Here is a 14,916-nt window from a genome sequence, read left to right on the forward strand (position 1 = left end):
AGACCTTCCCGGCCTCTCCAGAGCTCTTGGCGGGTGGTATTGTTTATTGTTGGAGGAGGACAACAGAGGGAGCCTGGCAGGCTTGTGCAGAAGCCGGAAACAGCGAGTTGGGTCTGGGAAAGCGTTTTCTTCGATCAGTGCAACAAACATGTTTTGCAGACAGAAGCTCCCCATCTTGGAAAGGGATTAATGAGTGGAAGGGTATCTTCCGTCTCCCCGGTAGACAAGGGGCCTGAACCACCCAGTGTATCCTGTGCCCAGGTGCTGTGGTGCAAAACAAATGAGCCCTGCCTGCTGGGGGAGTGCGTGGAATGGGGCCCAAGTGGGTGGGGGGCGGCCCTCCCCCTCGTCTCCCTTCTTTGTGGGAAGACACATCTGGGGTCCAGGGCCGTGATGCCTTCTCACCGCGCAAAAAGTGAAAGAGCGTTGTTAACTTAAGCAGGATCGTTCAGATGTGGCCTGTGGTGAACTCTTCTCGTGAAATGCCATTCCCTGGATTACTTTTCACTTTCCTTATTCCTCTGGATTCCCAAATCCATTTTGTATTTAGAGAAAAGAGGAAAATATGGAAGATAATGTGTACGAAGAATAAGATAAAATATCTTACTGTCTTGCCTTTGAAAATAATACTGTGGAGATCTCAGGCCTACTTTGTTCTTTATCTTTATTTTTTTCATGTGTCTCAAAAAATATTCTTGGGACTTGCTTGGCGGTACGGTGACGGGAGATTGTGCTTCCAAAGCAGGTGGCCGAGGTTCGATCCCTGGTCAGGGAACTAAATTACGCATGTTGCAAGGAAGACCTGGAGCAGGCCCATCCCCCACCTCCAAAAAAAAATCTCAGAGGCTGCTTTTTTTTTTCTTCCCATTTATTGGACTCATAATACGCCTCCCAAGTTGGAAATGCAAGCCAACCCAGGGCTGCTTTTGACCTCCATCCCATCCATGGGTCCCTGCCAATCTCCCTGGTGGTTAGGCCCCAGCCTTGCCCAGTGGGGATTTATATTTGCAGACTTTATTTGTCCTGGCAGCAGCTCTGATTTAGAGTCTGGGGACGCAGGTGTCTCTTCTGACTCTGTGGCTTGCACGCTGTGCAGCTGGAGGCAAGTCACTCTTCGTCCTTTCAAAGGCCATTTCTGTAAAATGGGGAGAAGGAGACAGGTTCCTCCTGCCTTCTCAGGAGGGTTCTGTGTCAGAGCCCAGTGAGAGCAGTTTCTGAGCGGCAGTGCATGATCCTCATGGGCGAGAGTTTTGTTTTTATTAGGGACACAAATAGCCTATCGTTCTACCCGTTGGATTTTGCTGTCATACACACGATGGATACTTGGTTTTAAGGGAATTTGGCGTGAAAGAATGAGCCCACCATGTAGAGAGACATGGTTTAATATACACCACGAACTGGAAAAGGCAACTCCAGAACCTGGGTGGGACATTCCTTAAAGGGTCCTGTCACAGTAAGGGGTGCAGCAGGGCAAAGAGAAAACAGAGACAGACAGAGCACCTCAAATAGATATTTTTAAAAGGGCCCCTTTCACTGTATCAGGATAGCTACCTTGCCTTTTAAGCACTATTGTAAGACTGAATGAAAGGGCAGAGTATAATTTTCTTTTCTTTTTTTTTTTAATATTTATTTGTCTGCACTGGGTCTTAGTTACGGCATGTGGGATCGAGTTCCCTGACTGGGAATCACACCTGGGCCCCCTGCCTTGGGAGTGTGGAGTCTTGGCTACTGGACCATCAGGGAAGTCCCTATAATTTATTAAGAGTTGGAGGTTATCTTCTTTCCCAAAAAGAGCTAGATACTACAGCCTCTCCAAAAGCAAACACTGTACTAGTTTTCTTTTGTAGTTTTTCTGGAGATATTTTATGCAGATGTGCTGGGCTATGCTAAGTTGCTTCAGTCATCCCCGACTCTTTGCGACCCTGTGGACTGTAGCCTGCCAGGCTCCCCTGTACCTGGGATTCTCCAGGCAAGAATACTGGAGTGGGTTGCCATGCCCTCTTGCAGTGGGTCTCCAGGGATTGAACCCACAGTCTCTTACATCTCCTACATTACAGGCGGATTCTTTTCCACTAGTGCCACCTGGGAACCCCATGCAGGTGCAATTAATTAATTATATGCCCTCTTTTCATACTATGGACTTCCCCAGTTGCTCAGGGGTAAAGAATCTGCCTGCAATGCAGGAGACTCTGGAGGAAGATCCCCTGGAGGAGGAAATGGAGACTCACTCCAGTATTCTTGCCGGGAAAATCCCATGGACAGAGGAGCCTGGCGGGCTACAGTTCATGGGGTCGCAAAGAATCAGACACAACTGAGCAACTGAGCACAGCAGCAGCTTTTCATACTATGCACACTGTGCTCCACCTTGCTTTTTTCACTTAATGTATTTTGCAGATGTCCATACTGGGCTGCATGGAATATTGATGTATAGTTTTCACAATCTGTACAACCATTTTCCTGCTGATGGAGTTGCTGATTTCATATTTGCTATTATAAACATTGTTGAATATATCCCACTCCATGTGTCTTTGCACATATGTGTCAGTATCAGTGCAGGATAAATTCCTCGAAGTAGAATTGTTGAGTCAGAGGGATTATAATAGTCTTTTTAGTTTTCAGTTGATATAGCTTTGCATAGAAATTGCATTGGTTTGCCTCCCACCAGCAGTATACAGGTGCCCTATTTCTCTATACTCTGTCCAATACAGAGTGAATGTTAACAATGTGATGTGAAAAATGGCCTCTGATAACAAATTCATTGTAGTTTTCATCATAAATTATAATTTATAAATTCATTACAGTTTGAATTTACTCATGAGCGAGGCTGATTTTTTTTTAATGTAAGTACCATTTTAATTTCATCTGATAAACTGTCTGCTCATGTCTTTTACCCTTCTTTTTCTATTGGGTTATTCATCTTTTCTTATTGATTTATAGGAAATTAGCCCTTAGTTCGGAGAAGGCAATGGCACCCCGCTCCAGTACTCTTGCCTAGAAAATCCCATGGATGGAGGAGGCTGGTAGGCTGCAGTCCATGGGGTCGCTAAGAGTCGGACACGACTGAGTGACTTCACTTTCACTTTTCACTTTCATGCATTGGAAAAAGAAATGGCAACCCACTCCAGTGTTCTTGCCTGGAGAATCCCAGGGACGAGGGAGCCTGGTGGGCTGCCGTCCATGGGGTCACACAGAGTCGGACACGACTGACGTGACTTAGCAGTAGCAGTAGCAGCAGCCCTCAGTTACAGAGAAGGCAATGGCACCCCACTCCAATACTCTTGCCTGGAAAATCCCATGGACGGAGGAGCCTGGTAGGCTGCAGACCATGGGTTCGCTAGGAGTCAGACACGACTGAGCGACTTCACTTTCGCTTTTCACTTTCATGCATTGGAGAAGAAAATGGCAACCCGCTCCAGTGTTCTTGCCTGGAGAATCCCAGGGACGGGAGAGCCTGGTGGGCTGCCGTCTATGGAGTTGCACAGAGTTGGACACGACTGACGTGACTTAGCAGCAGCATCCCTTAGTTATATGGATTTCAGATATTTTAGTTCATCTTTGTTTTATGATGCAGAATTTTAAAAAATTAGTCAAATGGGTCATATCTTTATTTAATGGCTTTGATTTTGTGCGGTTCTTAGAAAGCCTTCCTCACTTTAAGATTCTGTGTTTATGTATATCATGCTTTCTTCTAGCACTTGCATATTTTCATTTTTAAAAATCCAAATCTCTAATCCATCTGGAATTTAGTAAGAGGAGTGAGACAGGATTCCAGCTTAATTTTTTTCACAGAAAAACATGGGTTTTGAATCCTGGCACTTTAGCTCAGTAGCTGTGTAATTTTAAACAAATAAGTTAACCCCTCTGAACCTCAATTTCTTTATCTGTGGAATAGGAATAATAATGCCTACCTAGTGAGGCTGTTGAAAAGGTTAAATAAGATTATGTATGGAAACAGAATAGTTCCTGGCATATAGTTAAGTGTTCAAATCATGGTCCAAATACCCAGGAACTTGGGAAAACAGGGCGTTTCCACAAGGGGAGAGGTTTGAGGTATGTGGGATACAGAGGTCACCTTGCAGCTCGCCAGCGTGTGACTTAGGGTGAATCACTTAAACCCTTGGTGTCCTCACCTGCGTAATGAATGATAAGAACCAGTTCTTGTGGAGAGGTCCGGATTAGATCATGTCTGTGAAAGCATTTGGTCAACAGTAAAGGGCCATAACAGAAATGCTGGAGATTACAGCCTGATGAATGAGAAGCAGCCACGGCACAGGTGGGTGTTTGCCATCCCTGGCCGGGGAGAATAATTAACTTGCAATAACCTGAAATTAGCAGCTGATGTAAAGCAAGTGAGCTTGCAGTACTTGATTATAGTAATGTTTAGTAATTGCCTTCTAGTAATTAAGCAATAATAAGCTTCCTGAGACAGAACCTTGTTAGAGCAAAAGACAGATCAAGCCCTTCCAGTTCAACGTAGGCTTCTTGAACACAGCCAGGGGAGTATGCAGACACGAGTACCTTGGGGGAAGTGTGGTCCTTGTCTTTAAGAACAGACGGGAGGAGCCGTAGACGTGTAGGGCACAGCCCCCTGCAGCAGACAGAGCACATGTGGAGATAAACTGGGAGGAAGGGCCACAGCGCCCTGTGATTGTCTGGGAGGGAGAGAACCACTTGCTCAGCCCTGTGTGTCCGTCTGCACCCGGTCCCTGCAGCCCGGCCCAGACTGAAGAGCCCCGGCTCAGTAATGCTTTCTTCAGATGTTACTTGTCACCCTTTTCTGTTCCTCATTTGGTTGTTTTGGATTCATCGGTCTCATATCTTGTTTCTCGGGCCCTACCCATCTTTCTCCACAGCTGGGAGGAACATACTCATGTTTCATGGAGTCCAAGTAGCAAGGGATAGGAAAAGGTATTAATCTTAGAAAAGATTTTTCAGCTAAAATCGTGTTTGGTAAATCCTGGATTAAACAGTTAACCAGTTTTCTTCATTGTGGAAAAACTTTCAGAACTTTTAAAGTCTCTGGATTATAGTATTTAGTGTTTCTCGAAGTTGTCACTGTCCTCCCCCTCCCACGTCCTGCATTTTTAGGGTCTTGGGAGCAAGTGTTGAGTGAATGCTGATGGGCCTTCCGGGTGTCTGTCCTATTTGCAGACCATGAGTTCTGCTTTGGGGTTTTGGAAAAATAGTCCTCAGTGTGTAATTACTCAGTCGTGTCCGACTCTTTGCAATCCTATGGAGTGTACTAGCCCGCCAGGCTCCTCCATCCATGGGATTTTGCAGGCAAGAATATTGGAGTGGGTTGCCATTTCCTTCTCTAAGCCCTCTGTAGAAAATAAAAAAAAGAGTTTGTACAATATTATGATTCTGTTTTTGTTTTAAAAATCTGTAAATTAAAAAAAACACATTGATGTGAGAATATATATATTAAAAAAGCTAGAAGATTGTAGAACAAATTATTAACTGTACTGTCCCTGGGGCAGGTGTGGGTAGGGAAAGAGATTTTCCCTAGCGGACTTTCTTTCCTTCTTGTTTGACTATATGCTCTGCAATCAGTATATATGACTCTTGACTGAGGGTTAGGGATTTAAATTGATTATTATACTTTTGAAAACATTTGATTATTGTATATTTATTTACACACTGCTTTTCTGTTTATTTCCTGATTTGCAACTCAGTGACGTAGGTTCTAATGTTGTTATTTAATCACTAAGTTGTGTGCGATTCTTTGCGACCCCATGGACTGTAGCCCTCCAGGCTCCTCTGTCCATGGAGTTCTCCAGGCAGAAATACTGGAGTGGGTTGCCATTTCCTTCTCCAGAGAAATCTTCTGGACCCAGGGATTGAACCCACGTATCCTGCTTGGCAGGCAGATTCTTTACCACTGAGCCGCCAGGGAAGCCTTATAAATCCCCGCTTTATGGATGAGGAAACTTTACACAGCTCTTTGGCTGATCCAGGTCTCTCGAGTTCCTGAAACACTCATGCTGCCTTTTTGGGTTAGCGAAGGGGCGGCACGTGCAGTGTTGGGGAGGGACCATGGCTTCTGTTCACCGACCCTCTCAGTTTGTAGAGCAAGGTTGAGACCTTAAACAGGAGAAGGACCTGCATGAGACATACAGCCTTTGAACAAGGACAAATCCCCCAAATATCATTTTCTTTGGCAGGGGCTGGGGGACAGAAGGTAGGGCAGGGATCTGGCCCTGTGTTCACCAGAAGCCTTGACTTTAATTGGTTGTGCTGAGCCCAAAAGAGCAAGGGGAGAATGTTCTGATGTACAGCAATGAACACAGTTTGTTTTGTTTTTTGAAAAGGTCACTTTGATAAGTGCTTCTATATTGCCAAAATCACATTGCTTAGAATGTTTTTTTTTCCTTTTAAGCTTTTCACAGTACATCTTGTTTCCTTATCTTTTTAAAAATATATATTTAAACATGATCTGTTTATTTATTTTTGATTGTGCTGGTTCTTAATTGCTGCGTGGGCTTTTTTTCTAGTTGCAGAGAGTGGGGGCTACTCTCCGGTTGCAGTACGCGGGATTCTCATTGCGGTGGCTTCTCTTGTTGAGCACGGGCTCTAGGGCATGCCAGCTTCAGAAGCTGCAGCAGACGGGCTCAGTAGTTGGGGCTCCCCAGCTCTTGAGCACAGGCTCAATAGTTGTGGCACAAAGGTTTAGTTGCTCTGAGGCATGTGAATCTTCCCCAACCAGGGATCAAACCCATGTCTCCTGCACTGGCAGGGGAATTCTTTCCCATGGCGCCACCAGGGAAGCCCCTCTTTATCTTTTTTAAACTCATTTTTTTCTTTTGCTCTGTTTTTCCTTTTTTGAATTTTATGTACATATCCACTTACTTAGAGCTATTGCGGTATTTACGGTATTTGAGGCTTGGCTTGTTTATCTGAGCAGTGTTCCTGTTTGTATCCCTTGTGCCGATACTTGGTTACAGGACAAATTGAATGGTGGATGCGGTTTTCTGGGGAAAGTCTGGATCCAATTCTGAAAAGAGACCTGGGCACGGAGGGTGGAGCTGTGCTTGTATGACTGGCATCAGTGTGCGGCCCTTTCAGTGTGATGTGCTGCTCCCAGAGCAGGGAGGTTCCAGAACACTGCAGTTCAGAGAGGCCTGGGGGTCCATTCAGCTTAGCCTCCAGGCCTTATGACAGTTGCAGCAGTGTTCTCTACCACCAGGCAGAGGGCAGCAGCATTCTACTTCAGAAGGAGCTGGAATTAGGAGTTAGATGCATCTGGCTTCAAATCCTGGTCTTAAGACTAACTAGCTGCATGACTTTAGAATAAGCCCTCTGTGCCTCAGTTAGAAAAGGCAGAGGAACCCAGAGATCAAATTGCTAACATCTGTTGAATCATAGAAAAAGCAAGAGAGTTCCAGAAAAACATCTGCTTCATTGACTCTGCTAAAGCCTTTGACTGTGTGTTTCACAGCAAACGGTGGAAAATTCTTAAAGAGACGGGAATACCAGACCACCTTACTTGCCTCCTGCGAAACCTGTATGCAGGTCAAGAAGCAACAGCTAGAACTGGACATGAAGTAACAGACTGGTTCCAAATTGGGGAAGGAGTACGTCAAGGCTGTATATTGTCACCCTGCTTGTTTAACTAATATGCAGAGTGCATCATGAGAAACGCTGGGCTGGATGAAGCACAAGCTGGAACCAAGATGGCTAGGAGAAATATCAGTAACCTCAGACACACAGATGACACCACCCTTATGGCAGAAAGCAAAGAAGAACTAAAGAGCCTCTTGATGAAGATGAAAGAGGAGGGTGAAAAAGCTGTCTTAAAACTCAACATTCAAAAAATGAAGATCATGGCATCTGGTCCTATCACTTCATGGCAAATAGATGGGGAAACAATAAAAACAGTGACAGACTTTATTTTCTTGGGCTGCAAACTTACTGCAGATGGTGACTGCAGCCATGAAATTAAAAGACACTTGCTCCTTGCAAGAAAAACTTTGACCAACCTAGACAACATATTAAAAAGAAGAGATACTAGTTTGCCGACAAAAGTCCATCTAGTCAAAGCTATGGTTTTTCTAGTAGTCATGTATGGATGTGAGAATTGGACCATCAAGAAGGCTGAGCACTGAAGAATTGATGCTTTTGAACTGTGGTGTTGGAGAAGACTCTTGAGAGTCCCTTGGACTGCAAGGAGATCCAACCAGTCAATCCTAAAGGAAATAAACCCTGCACATTCACTAGAAGGACTGATGCTGAAGCTGAAGCTCCAATGCTTTGGCCATGTGATTCGAAGAGCTGACTTACTGAAAAAGACCCTGATGCTGGGAAAGACTAAAGGTGGGAGGAGAAGGGGACAACAGAGGATGAGATGGTTGAATGGCATCACTGACTCAATGGACATGAATTTGAGCGAACTCCAGGGGACAGTGAAGGACAGGGAAGCCTGGCGTGCTGCAGTCCATGGGGTTGCAAAGAGTCGGACGTGACTGAGTGACTGAACAACAACAGCAAGTTAGGGATGGTCATAATAGTACCTACCTCATACGTTGTGGGACTTCCCAGCTAGTAGTAAAGAATCTGCCTGCAATGCAGGAGAACCAGGTTTGATCTCTGGTTTGGGAAGATCCCCAGGAGGAGGGCATGGCAACCCACTCCAGTATTCTTGCCTGGAGAATCCCATGGACAGAGGAGCCTGGAGAGCTACAGTCCATGGGGGTCACACAGAGTTTAGCGACTTAGTATGCACATATGTTGTGAGGAGTAAATGAGCAAATACATGTAGAAGAATATCTTGCATGTAAGAAACATTGAAGAGAAGAAAATGGCACCCCACTCCAGTGTTCTCGCCTGGGAAATCACAGGGACAGAGAAGCCTGGCGGGCTACAGTCCATGGGGTCACCAAGAGTCGAACACGACTGAGCGACTGGACAGCAGTTGCCAGAAACGCTGAATTACAAGAGAAGCCACTGCAATGAGCAACCTGCGCACTGCAGCTGGAGAGGAGCCCCCGCTCGCCGCAACTAGAGAAAGCCTGCCTGCAGCAACAAAGACCCAGCACCGCCAAAAACAGATTTTGAAAAATTTTAACAAGAGAAACATGGAATAAGTGTCAGCTATTATTAACAATAATAGAACATACAGTTCCTAGAATTGTGCTTGGCCAGTAGCATATCTTGCGACGTGTTTGCTCCAGACAAGGTGTGACTTTTGTTGTCAGTTTTGGGATGGGGTATAACTGACAGCTTCTGAGTGGATCCCCCCTCCTGGGACACTGTGTCACCACAGGGCAGTTGGTGATGCCTGGGCTGTTCCGTTACTTCCCAAACAGAAAGACTTCCTCAGAGCGCAGTTTCCAGATAGTCTTGTGAGCTTTTCACCCAGCAGTGTGTCTTCTATTAAAAACGAAACAGTAACCACAGCCAATCCCCAGGAGTTTACAGTGTAGAGTTCACCACGGGCAGTCTGCATTTTTAAAGGGACCAAACACTTTCCCTCTCAGAGGTTTATTAAAAAAAAATAAAGACAACCACTCAATGGAGCACTGAAGTAATTTCTTACAGAAAGGGGCGGGACCTTTGCTCTTAGTCTGTGGCATGCTCCAGGTGGTCACTGCCTGCGGCTTGACTGTGAGCGTGACTCTGGGCAGATGACTTCATCTTCTTTCCCCGAAGGTGCATAATTTGGGCTCTGCTGACCTTCTCTTAGGAGCCCTGTATCTCAGCCCTTTATTTTTGGACGTTCTCCTCTCGATCCTCTGCTTTGTTTCTTTGACCTCTGCCCAAGATGGAGACATCCATGTGTCGCAAATGATCTGAGCACAGAAAAAGCACATGACCCAGGGCTGTGTTCTCTTTTCGTTGACTTAGGAAGTGTAAGCTGTGGTCTGTGTGTGAGTCACACGGCCGCACATCTTCCCGCTCTCCTTGCACCTAACCCTGATATTTCTTTTCTTTTCGCTTTTAACAACTTTATTGAGTTTTAACCTTTGCGTTTTTAGCTGGAGTCTGATCTTGATTCCTATCTAAACTGCTCCAGTGTGATAGAAAGAATTTTGGATTTGAACCCAGAGGGGAAAAGAAAAGGGAAATCATGTTTACTGAGTCTTGCCCTCGTCGTTCGATTTGTCGGGTTTTTCTGAAGTTGCTAGTATGAGCCGGGCTTTGTGAAAGGCACTCTAGGGTGGTGCTCGGGCCATGTGGGTGCTGGACCCAGGCTGTCTGCGTTTGAATTTCAGGTCCATCAGCTCTTTAAGTGGGACCTTAATGACTTCTTATCCCGTGCGTCAGTGTCCCCGTCTGTCAAGTTAGGATGCTAATGGTGTCTACCTGATAGGAGTGTTGTGAGGATTAAATGAGTTAATAATATAGAATGAGGTGATGATGGTGGTGGTGGTAGCGGCGAAGACGATAATGACAGCAATGATGATGATATGGAGCGACTAGGATCAGGGCTCAACCAGAGAGACCGTTCACTGCTTTCCTGCTGCTCACAGTCGCGTATGCACGCGCACGCGTGTGCTGAGGGATGCACTTGGACCGTGAGACAGATATAAATAAATACAGTAAAACTTGGTGAGGGGAGGCTCCTTTTGATGGCATGTATATCTTCTGGACTTGAAGTCTGGCAGTTGTCTTTATGTTTGGACTACCCTCAGTTTACTCACCTGTAAACTGGGTCACATGAAACATCGGCCTCATAGACTTATAAAAAGAAATGGAAATAGACATAAAGCGCCAAGTATGGTGCCTGACATATGGTGAGTTGAGTGACCATTTATGGACCCAGATTCTTGACAGAGAGATACTTTTCCTCCGTTGTCCCAGGGAACAGAGACCTGCATGTTGGCTTGGCTGTCAGTCGTCTTTCCGAGGATTGTTGGAATCCACATAGAAATCACCCTTGTTCACATGGAACTGCCCTGGCTCCTTCGCAGGTCGCTTTGCAGTGGCCTCTCCCTCCATCCCTGCACCCTGCAGCTCTCAGCCCTTGGAGATCTGGCAGCAGGTGGGCGTCACCCTGGATGGCCCCCCCTACCCAGGCTCCCTCGCCCCATGTGCTCACTGACCCCCCTTTACCTCCTTTACACTGACCCTCCTTTACTCCAGAGTCCATCAGGCTTGTTCGGCTTTCACGTTATGAAATGAGCTGTGCTCCTGGTGTTTTGAATTGTGACTAACTTCGTCTTTGTTCTGTAGCTTTTCTTATGTTGATCTCAAGGGCAGAGACTGTTTCATCTCTCTGTTTCCTAGGATGACTGTTTTTTTTTTTGTTTAGTCGCTAAGTCTTGTCTGACTCTTTTGCAGCCCCATGGACTGTAGCCTGCCAGGCTCCTCTGTCCGTGGGATTTCCCAGGCATTCCCTTCTCCAGGGGAGTGGGCTGCCATTCCCTTCTCCAGGGGATCTTCCCAAACCAGGGATCAAACTCATGTCTTCTGCTTGGCAGGCAGATTCCCTACCTCTGAGCCACCAGGGAAGTCCAAGTGACTACCACAGTGCTATAGTAGGTACTGAATTGTTTTTACCAGGATGGGGTTTATGGATACCAAGGCTCTTTTACACGGTCTTCTTTTTTCCTTTAAGTCTTCATAACAGTTCTCTGAAGGAGACAAAGCAGGTAGTCTTCTTTTTAGCATAGTCGAGAAACTAAGGCCTTTACTTCAGCTGTAGGCTCATTAGTTAATTATTTAATTCTGCAGAGTAGATGTTGACTAAGTGTAACTGTGTCCCATGGGCTAGGAAAATAGAGCTGAAAGATATCATCCTTTCCCTCAAAGATGAGGCAGACATTAGAACAAAGAATTGTATGACTTTCAGGACAGAGGAATGGTGAACGTGTTTATTTGGGGAAGATGAGCAGAAAACTCAGAGAGGAAGAGATGCTTCCATCAGTCCCTAAAGGACTAACTTTCAAACATAGAAAGGTTAAGGATTGTTTTTTATATACACTTGATTCCCTACAGTTACAAGTACTCAATAAACATTTGTAATAAACACACACACACACAGAAAGTGATCGAGACAGCTTCCCAGGCAGAGGAAATACTGGAACGTAGCCCAGGGGGATGAGAAGAAGGATACTTTGAGAGGTGCTGCAGCATTCACACGGCTGACAGGAGGTGAATAGCAACAGGGAGGTGGTTGAGGGGAAGATGGCAGCATCTCTCCCCGGTAGGACCCCAGGTCCCCCAGGACTTGCAAGAGACTGAAAGCTTCCTCCCTTCATTCACACTCCCAGTCTCTAGCCCTTCCTCCCAGAGGCACTCACGGCATCTACGTAAACCACCTGTCAGCTTTGCATGGGCTCCGCTTCGCTCCGCTTCCTTGCACCCCCAGCTTGTCTGCTCAGAGATTCATAATCTCCTTTTTGTGGCTAAAAGAAAACAGCTGACCACAGGAGCGACCTGCCACCTGACTGTTTGGAAGAGTAAAGGTTACCAGGTGAAAGGCCGTCTGTGTCATTTGCTCTCCGTGGCGTGAGGGGACCGGGAAGGGATAAAGGCCGTCTGTGACCACACACCTGTGTTCCTGTCTCGCTGGCAGGGTCACGGGAGGGGAGCGTTACGTTGCTTCTCCTATGAGTCAGCCCCGTGGTTCCCGGGGAGACGGGCTGGCGCAGCTTGAGCTCTGTGGGCAAGTCTGACCAGGCCCGTCTCACTCGTGCATGTGTTTGTCTTGCAGCTGTGTAAATGAGTATGGAAGATTATGATTTCCTGTTTAAAATTGTTTTAATCGGCAATGCTGGTGTGGGGAAGACGTGCCTAGTCCGACGGTTCACTCAGGTAAGAACTCTGGAGTCTGGGGTGGGTTTCTCTGTGTGGCCTGTGGAGATGCTGGTGGTTTACTTCCTGAGTCGTGTCTGACTCTTGCAACCGCATGGCCTGTAGCCTGCCAGGCTCCTCTGTCCATGGGATTCTCCAGGCAAGAAAACTGGAGTGAGTTGCCATTCCCTTCTCCAGGGGATCTTCCTGACCCAGGGATCAAACTCGAGTCTCCTGCTTGGTGGCGGATTCTTTGCTGCTGAGCCACCAGGGCCTACAGGGTTAGGGGATCCTAATAGGATGGATGAGTGGTACCCGCCACAGCCTCTTGGCTGCCAGTCCTTTCCAAGCCCTTTCCAAGTGTACCAGCTCTGTAGCCTAAACTAGAAGGTTGGTTTTTGACATTTAAAATTTTCCATCTTATTTGAAATCTCAGCAGTGGTGAACACGACCACTCCTTCCTCTGTGAAATACCCTTTGCTCTTTTCTTTCCTTTTGTTTTGATTTTTTTTAATTGAAGTATAGTTGGTGAGCAATATTATATGTTACAGGTGTGATTCACCATTTTTAAAAGGTTATACTCCATTGAGAGTTTAACATATTGGCTGTATTCCCTGTGTTGTGTAAAAGATCCACACAGCTTATTTGTTTTATACGTAATAGTATGTATAGACTAGAGAGTTTAAACCATCCCCAGGGAGCACGGCTCAGTGAGTTACCACCAACCCTCCCGAGCCTCCCGTGGCTTCCTCTAGTGAAAGGGGTGAGTGGTTTTGCTTTCAGTCTTCAGGATCAAAAATACCTTTATTGTTGTTTAATCACTAAGTCGTGTCCAACTCTTTGCGACCCCATGGACTGTAGCCCTCCAGGCTCTGTCCATGGGATTTTCCAGGGAAGAATATTGGAGTTGGTTGCCATCTACTTCTCCAGGGAGTCTTCACAATCCAGGAATCGAACCTGTGTCTCCTGCTTGGCAGGCGAATTCTTTTACCACTGAGCCACCTGGGAAACCCATCAAAAATACCTTACTGGATTAAAAAACCCCGCAGATTACTCATTAATAATAATACAAATGAAAACCAATAATAATTAAGTGGAAACGAATCTGTACATCAAGTTAAACAAACATGTTCACTTTTTAAAAACTCAGATTCAAATTAAACCCCTCAAGCTCCCTGCTGATGCCTTCTCAGTTCCTCCCAGAAAACTGACTGAATCATTTTGGTTTAGAATCAAATATGCTGATTTTTCTAACCTACTCCATGAGAATGAAATGAGAACAACGAAGGACCATTTGAACCAAATTAGATGTTCCCTCTGAGTTGAGTCCTTTGTTCTAAGTATAAATTCCCTTTGGGGGGCTGTCTTTTTGAGAATTATTGCCAGAGATTATATACCTGATTTTACCCAGAAATGGGTGGGAAATTGTTCTGAGATTGACCTTCTGTTGCGTTTTCCTGGAAGATGATGAATGGCATCCTTTTCAGGATTTATCATGCGTGCATCTTGCATTTTCACCAAGTGCTAGTGAGGAAGCTGAGAAGAGCTCTTCCATCTAAAGCAGAGGGCAGTTTGATGCTGGGGAAAGCGCACTGGCTTGAGAAGACCTGGACCTTCATCCCAACTCTGCCCAGGCTCGCCTGGGAGCCTTGTCCAGCCTCCCTGCTTTCCTTTGATCTCCAAGGCCCCTTCCAGCTCTGAGAGTCTGTGGTTCTATGGAAAACCAGAGAGGCCGATTTAATAACACAAACAGCTGGGGGGCACAGAGCAATCTTTGGAAATGTCAAGGATTTTCCTAGGATAATGAACACAGAATAGAACTTGTTACTGAGCCGGTGTGCATGTGTGCTTAAGTTGCTTCAGTTGTGTCCGACTCTTTGCAGCCCTGTGGACTGTAGGCCACCAGGCTCCTCTGTTTATGGGATTCTCCACCAAGAATACTGGACTGGGTTGCCATTCCCTTCTCCAGAGGATCTTCCCCACCCAGGGATCAAACCCACATTTCCTGCTTCTCCTGTGTTGCAGGCGGATTCTTTACCACCGAGCCACTGGGAAAGTCTACTTAACCATGGTCTGGTGAAATAAAAAAATGACAAGCTTACTGGCTTCTGGGTTCAGTCAGCCACCATGGCATAATATTTGAAACTCCAGCTGGTTTTACTTCCATCTAACGTTAGTAAT

At 46.0% G+C, this 14,916-nt stretch overlaps 1 protein-coding gene across 5 annotated transcripts in view; it reads left to right on the forward strand.

The window, feature by feature from the left end:
• RAB30 (RAB30, member RAS oncogene family) overlaps nucleotides 1-14,916 on the forward strand; it is a 102,837-nt gene that overhangs the window by 63,118 nt on the left and 24,803 nt on the right. For 2 of the 5 annotated variants that reach the window (XM_070782638.1, XM_019954945.2), the window contains one exon: nucleotides 12,656-12,756. The exons of 1 other annotated variant lie outside the window; for it this stretch is intronic. In XM_070782638.1, coding sequence (XP_070638739.1) covers nucleotides 12,664-12,756 — 93 coding nt within the window. In that variant the 5' untranslated portion in view covers nucleotides 12,656-12,663. Of the gene's footprint in view, nucleotides 1-11,458; nucleotides 12,416-12,442; nucleotides 12,757-14,916 lie in introns of those variants that run through there. 2 more of the 5 variants (XM_019954947.2, XM_019954949.2) reach the window with 2 other exon arrangements.

The sequence above is a fragment of the Bos indicus genome, chromosome 29 (assembly GCF_029378745.1).
Source record: "Bos indicus isolate NIAB-ARS_2022 breed Sahiwal x Tharparkar chromosome 29, NIAB-ARS_B.indTharparkar_mat_pri_1.0, whole genome shotgun sequence".
Taxonomy (NCBI): Eukaryota; Metazoa; Chordata; class Mammalia; order Artiodactyla; family Bovidae; genus Bos; species Bos indicus.